Here is a 7698-nt window from a genome sequence, read left to right on the forward strand (position 1 = left end):
TGTATTTTTTTTACCCCTATTTCAATGGAATTAATTTTAATTTTTTTTTTTCGTCTTTTATTCTTTCAGTCTCTCACCTTTGCTTTTATTTCTCTTTATCTCATTTGATTCGTTCATCCTTCATTCTTTACTTTCTCTTTCTTTCTGGTACTTCTTCCACTATTCTCTTTCCTTCTGTATGTATAGTTTCGTCTTCGTCTAAGTTAGGTCTCTATTCTCGCGGATGCTTCACGTGACCAGAACGGTTTATTGATTCTTAGAGGTAGTGCATGCGCCCTCGTCTTCGCGATATCTGCTGCCAAGGGGGTATATGATACGCTAGAAATGCTGCTCGAGTTCCGTTCACCAACAGAAGAGACGTAAAGGGGCTATCGTTGAATATAGGGTCGAAGGGGTGAACGAGGGAAAGAACAGAAAAGGGGAGCTACACGATCGTGAAAACTCAGTATCGCTTTGTGGGGCGGTTGTGCACGATACGCTCTAATCGCTATGATTATCACAGTTTTTATGAGGTACATTTATTTCTTTCCTTCTATTTGGAGTTCACTTTAATTGTAGTTAGAATTTTTTGGTGGTTTTTCTATGTCTTGTGATTGGATATACAAAATTTAAAAAAAAACGCAATAGTAAGTATCGTTGCAACATACACATATAAACAGTTACTTATATTCTTTCATTATGTGATAGTCGACATAGTCGTTTTACGTATATTGCTAGTGTATAGAAATCAGTTAATGGATAATATATAAAACCTAAGATTTCTCTAAACAAATGTATATGTCCATAATTTATATTTATACTGAACAAGATACATTGTGTTGGTCAATCCATTTCCGTTTTAGGATTACTATTACAAAAGTAAACAATGTTACAATGACGTGTCACATTGCATGTTCTTCCCTCACAGCAGGTTCCATTATTCTACGTCAATATTTCAAACGTCGAAATCATATATTTTATTAACTCAAAATTTTCCCCTCTTTCTTCCCCTTCTTCTTGCCCTCGTACCAGGTTCCATTACATTCGTGTGAAATATCGATCGTTTGTACGATTAATGTTTTATAAGGCAGTTTGGTCATGACATCGAGTTAACCAACAAATTTTTATCTTCATTTTATCAGGCCATTATCATTCTATGATGTACCAGTGAATATTGTTCATTTTTTGAACAACCGTACAAATATTTGGTATGGTATTTTTACAAAAGACTCTTTATAAGTGAATGAATTATAAAAAATTTCATGTTCATTAAATTGTTACCCGAATATTTGTATAATGTATCGTGAAATCTAAAGCAAATAATGTTCGTGTTTACACCCTTTCACAATGATAATTATTATTCCACTCCAATCGATGCATTTTCGAATTTTCGAACTGTTGAGATTCAAAAAAGCAGTTTGAAAGTATTTTACATAGATTCAGTAATACATATATAAATTCAGCAAATCGTATCACAATTTCTTATTTTTTCACTTATTACAACACGTAAACTTAATAATGATTCGCTTTGAATAATGACGAAAAAGTTTAAATTAATATGTAATTGAAAATTTGAAAGAAAGTTTCGATCTCGGTTCCTTAACAGAGTAATCAGCGAAAAATTGTAAGATGTGAAATTAAACAAAATAATTGTAAAGTCATTCATTTTGATTTCAGAAGACAACTACGGTAAAAGTTTAAGGAGACACGTGGATCATGCCAGGACAAGGAGCGAAGTGGTGACCTAAAACTCATCCTTGGCTCTGACCCTCGATGCTTACGCTACGGCTGGTGTCGACTCATTTCTTGAAGCAGCCATAGGCAGTGCCCTTCGCCTTAGAGAAAGGGCTCGATGCGATGTGCTGTGATAGGGACATGAACCCAAAACTAGTTGAATTAAACGATCTCTTTTTAACGTCGTATTGGTCGCAAACGTCGGTTTAAAGTTGGTTAAAAATTCCGTGCGTGCGCCGTCGAAGGACTCTTCTTCGCCGGTCCCTTCTCCTTCGAGATTTTCATATTCACTCGTCCTCATAATTTCCGTAATCCATTTATACCACATATCGTTCCTTGTTCTCTTTTTACGTGCGAGAAGAACCTTTTTCTGTGCGAGGCTGAAGATTTGTAACTCATCGTAAACATCAACGTCGAGGAACCAAAGTGACACGGATAAACGTGAAATAGATACAACGAAGAGATTTCAAAACAAAGTAAACGACAAGGTGATACACCGAGAAAACGATCGACGTTTAATAAAAGAAGTATCATTGGATAAAATATTACTTTGTTCTTCCACCACGTGTCTTTTTATGCTCGAGAAAAATACGCAAGACAACTTCGAAAGTACTTTTCTATCAGGTATACCCCATCCACTGGGGAATCTACTGCGAAGAAGAGTATACGGAGAGTTAGACAGTGTACTCAAAGTAGCATTCAGGCTGAACTCCATTTATTTCAACCTGTGGAGGGTCGCGAGAGAGTGCATCGTGAGCATCTTTTACTTCTAATGATTTTTGTAGCATTATTTCGGTAAAGTTTCAATGATGGACAATGTTCCACTGACATTGGTTGATATATAATATAGATCTTGTAATAGTTTGAGTAATTGCTATTCTTTTATACATATGTATATCACAGAAATATCTACATTGCATAACAGATTTATCGATCAAGCTTCTCTTGAAGATTAAATATCGTGATATTATTCACATTATTTGATTGGTATTAAATTATTGATTAACGAAGAATTCACAAAGACATAGATTTATTGTAAAACGTAATTTTGAGATAGACGTTAAAGACGTTATATGTTATACGATTGATGATTGAAAACCATGATAGCATGCTTTGGTTAAATTGGTTTAGCAGAATGAAATAAAAGATTGAGATTTTGTCAATTTAATTAGTGCGGCGGCGGCGGCTCGCGGTGTAGACAAAGTGGGATGAGACGTCCTCAGCAAGACCATCATCACCTTCACAACAATCACCACCATCACCATCATCATTACCATCATCAACATCACCATCATCATCATCATCATCATCATCATGGCTCTTCGACAAGTCCAACACGATCTCGGCAAGTTCACGACAAGGTAATTTCCTTTAAGTACGTTTCACATTTTTCGAATATTAATTATCTATTATACTGAAATGTTTGCGTACAAGAATGATAATAAATGAAATTTATTCATTTTCAAGGACGAATCTCGTTTAGCTAAAGTGAAACGCGTCCTGGCAGTATCATTGTTGGGACGGAATGGAGGATCTACAAGGATATTTGGTACGCGGCTAGATTCAATCGAGCCGTATCTTGATACCGGTGTACCTTTTGTGATACACCGATTATGTAATTATATCGAAACTCATGGATTTCAAAGCGCCGCCGTGTTCCGTCTCTCTGGTGGAAGTCCAAGGCTAGCAGAAAGATTGAGGGCTGCCTTTGAAAGAAGAGGGGACGCTGATTTAGAAGCAGCAGCGTGTCCTCCGACTGCGGCGACACTTCTTCGGCAGTACTTAAAAGAATTACCACAACCTGTCGTACCATCAACCCTTGTAGCTAAACTGTTGATCATTCATGCTCGTAAATATCTATTATTCTATATCACTGTTACTGTTATTCTTTTCATCTTTCTTTTCTTTTACTTTTTTTGTTTTTCATACAATACTGTTTGTTTGCAGAGAATTATGCTAATGATCATGACTGTTGGATTAATTTAACAAAAGAAATTCTGTCAACTCTACCATCTTCCCATTATCGTTTGCTCGGTTACTTGGTTCTTTATCTAAGCAAATACGAAGCTAAACATGGACGTAGTGCCGGAGTTTGCGGTGTATTCGCCCCTGTGATTCTACCTCATGTTCCACCTGCTACTACGCTTCTTCGTGATATCTTAGTTGAAGCATCTGCACTTTTCCCGGACTGGTAAGTTATATGAATGTAATTGTGTACGTTCTTCTTGAAATGCATATGTGTAGTGTAAAATATAGACTGGTAGTCGTCTCTGTAAATCAATTTAGGTCCGCATTAGTTATTGGGACAATACGAACCGGCTACTGCGTCTACGTATTATGTACATCTATGTATAGGTAAAAATCAGTATATACTACCAAAAGTTTTTCATTGATATCTCAGAAATTATGAATTTAATCCTTGAGATATACGTTTTTATTCAAAATAAATCTCATTCACCATATATCGTTGTCCCAATAATTAAAGTGATACCACAATTTAAATCTGATTACTGATGTTTAATTATGCACAAATCGCATTAGTTATTATGTAATTCGACAGTTGGTTATAACAGTGGTCAGGTTTTAAATAAAAAACGTTTAATTGCGGGAACAAACGACTAATAATAATATGGGTGCAGGAACTATGGTTAAAACTGCCAAAATCATATGAAGAAACCATTCGTTCAATGTTAATATGTTATATTCAATATATAAAAAGAAAATTCATACTTAAATAATCATTTTTCTTCTTCATTTTCACATTTTTTGAACTGCTCTTCTCTTTTATTACCTATATTCTTCGATTTTTTATTACCTCATCCATGACTTCTTTCTAATGATATGCTTTAATATCGTTAATTTTTTCTCTGGTTAATTCAACAACTTGTGGATGATATTTCGAGCATTTATTTTTTCTTCTTATATTACTTACTTAACTTTACTTGGACATACTTGGACTTACTTAGCTTTAAATAAGTCCAAATCATTTTTCACTTGTCGTCAAAGTACATTGTAAAAAGAAAGTCTATTAAACCGTCATAAACTAATCACTATAATCTATTATGTCGCACATAGTTTAGTATATGACAATCTAGAGTGTCATAACATCAATCATTCTCGAATTCTTTCGCGCGCACCGTTCGATTTCTTACAGTTCCACGTACAAACAGAGGTACGATACCGTAGTCGTAATTCATTGAAGCACATACATAGTAGAATCACTTTAAGTTTTCAATGTGCTTTAAAATTATTTCAATTGAATTTAATATCACTGTAACAGTACTATACTGTATTAATTCATCTCACTCGCTTCTTATTAAGAATACATACTACATATAGATTCTTAAATTTATTGGAATTATTCAGTGCTAACGAATATATTTGAAAAGATAATCGATATTTTCTTTTTTTCATATTTATATTTCGATTAACGTACGAGAAGTCATAATACGTTCAAACGTCATGCAATAGTACACACATTATAAGGAAAGAGAACGAAATAAATAAATAAATAAACAACGGAACTATAAGTATAACATTTAATTTCCTTCAACCAAATTTTAAAACGTAAATATCGAGTATCCTTGATCTATAGAGTTATATTAAAGTTATTAAACGAATAATATCTTCACATGATACATATAATAGCCTCGTCTACGGTTTCTTATACTTTGGTCAACGATATCGATGACATGCTATAAGGTGAAAGATAAGTTAACGATTAAAACCTGATATAGATTGTATTTAATACTATATAATAAATTCACGTACTACTATTTCTTTACGCAGAAAAGGGATAAAAAGACAGAAAGGAAATATTCTTTTTTAACGCTTTATTCTTGGCGTGGTTTAAAATAGAAGAGCAATGTTATTTATATCGAATTGTTATATTTATCTAAACGCCAGAGGAAATATTTTTATTTTTTATTTAAATTTTAACCTTTCATATTTTTTATTTTCTTCATACATTCATTTCTAAAAGTTCGCAAATTCTGTTTTACTTTATTGAGTAATCTTATGTGGGAGGAATGGTACGTTTCGATACGTAACATGTTATTCCATTAATCCGAAAAAATCAACCACTCGAATCATTCAATTCGATTAGCAATGTACCTTTTAATATGATAAAAGATCATAAAAATAAACTTATTTTTTTATGTTTATCGAAAGTATTTAAACATTTATAAAATTTATTATATACATACATATATACTTGATCTCTGTGTATACTCATCGATTCATACAAATTACATAATAGCGACAGATTATTAATAGTTGCTTCTTTAGTTTCGTATCAGATTGTAAAGCATGAGCTTTTCTAGGTTAGCATCTTACAATGCAGTTTGTAACATGAAAATTGTCAATATTTTCTTTCCCTGATTTTTTTACCCTTGCATTACAATAAATCATGCTTTCCGAAGGAAGGCAGTCTTACTTAATCAGGGGAATATAAAAGAAGAAAATAAGGAAACATCGTAGTCTGTTTTGTGATTTGCAGAAAATTGAAACATGGACAAATATGAAACATATTTTTCCTCTATGATATCGTCTATAATGTAAACTATTGTATGTTATTGAAAATTAATGTTTTTCTTGTGCTCTAAAGCAGATCGCATTTTATAGTCGATGCGTTTGCAACATATTTTATACACTCTAGTCGTTCGAGATACTGATTTAGCAATGACGTAATCTTTCCTAATAAGTTTCGTTGAACAAATACCACAGAATTATTACGATGTGTTCTGTATCCGTATTCGAAGGAAGAGCCGTTTGGTACAAGCCGGTTTCAGCAAGAAACACGCCTACCAACGAAAATAGTCCAGGAATCGTGATCCCTTCTCGCGAAAGTCGGCTAAATATTTAGCATACAAATCGAATAAACCCGTACCATACACTCACATCGCGGCTTCACCTTCGATCTTTTCGATACTTTTGCAAGCAAGTGAACGACAAGTAAAAACAGAATAAAACATAAACGGGAGGATTAATAAAAGTTATTTAATCAAGACTTTCTACGTTAGAAAAGGATTATTTTTGTCTGACAACTTATAAGAAATTCTGTGAGATGTACATATTTTTATAAATAAAATTCACTTAAAACGCGTGACAAACCAAATAGGACGTTTCTTTTAGAATCGTGCTTCCAAACGAGATATATGCACATCTATAGATTCGTCATTCAATGTTCATAATTGAGATACGTTTGTATTCTATTACCGAATATTTTTCAATGTAGCTTCGCACTAAATGTACGTCGTCGACCAAAAATAACGTCTCATTGACGTCAGAATGTCAAACATATGATCATATAGTATGCAGGTTACATTTGTTCCATTTGTCACAACAAATGATTTTGATTTCATTTCGTAAATAGAAAAAAATAAAAGTAATTAAGCAAATAGAGCCATTATTGGAGTCATTATTATGGTTATCGTTACAGTCGTTTTAGCTATTGAATCGTGCGTAGCTGGTAACCATAAGTATGAGAATGCGAATAAAAAAAAATTTCGATTCGATCGATTTGAAGTTGTCGCGTACATTGTGGTGTGGTTGATACTTTAATACACACAAGTTCAGGAAGTTGCGCGCATTACGCTTGTCACGCGCAAAAACGGGCTATAAGATCGGTGTCAGTTGCAGCAACAGAATATAGAGGAGAGTCGATCGGAAATTGTTGTAGTCTAATTTCTGGCTCAGTCGGGAGAACTATCCGAAAATTCCATTTCATCGACACGTATCATCGAATCAAGACTATAAAAGGCATTTCAACGTGAATTCGATTAATTTCGACTTCAAAAATCGATTTCTTCTTCAAATCAACGATCCTTAAACGTGTACTCTTTTATACGTATCAGCAGACGTGTCTTTCAATCAGTTATGCAGGAAATAAGTGTTGCCTGTTCGTTGTGAGCGATAGCAATTTGTCGGGACATTCGATCGAAAAGTGTGCGTATTCTTTGCATACGAGTTGACTGAGGACGACGC

At 33.8% G+C, this 7698-nt stretch overlaps 1 protein-coding gene across 1 annotated transcript in view; it reads left to right on the forward strand.

Moving 5' to 3' along the window:
• Positions 1-2267: 2267 nt before the first annotated feature.
• Positions 2268-7698, forward strand: part of LOC108554586 (protein FAM13B) — a 9943-nt gene continuing 4512 nt past the window's right edge. Inside the window, 4 exon segments of the mRNA XM_017909918.1 lie at positions 2268-2465; positions 2886-3074; positions 3181-3562; positions 3661-3904. Coding sequence (XP_017765407.1) covers positions 2289-2465; positions 2886-3074; positions 3181-3562; positions 3661-3904 — 992 coding nt within the window. The 5' untranslated portion in view covers positions 2268-2288.

This window comes from Eufriesea mexicana, unplaced genomic scaffold (genome assembly GCF_001483705.2).
Source record: "Eufriesea mexicana isolate 0111107269 unplaced genomic scaffold, ASM148370v2 scaffold36442, whole genome shotgun sequence".
Lineage (NCBI taxonomy): Eukaryota > Metazoa > Arthropoda > Insecta > Hymenoptera > Apidae > Eufriesea > Eufriesea mexicana.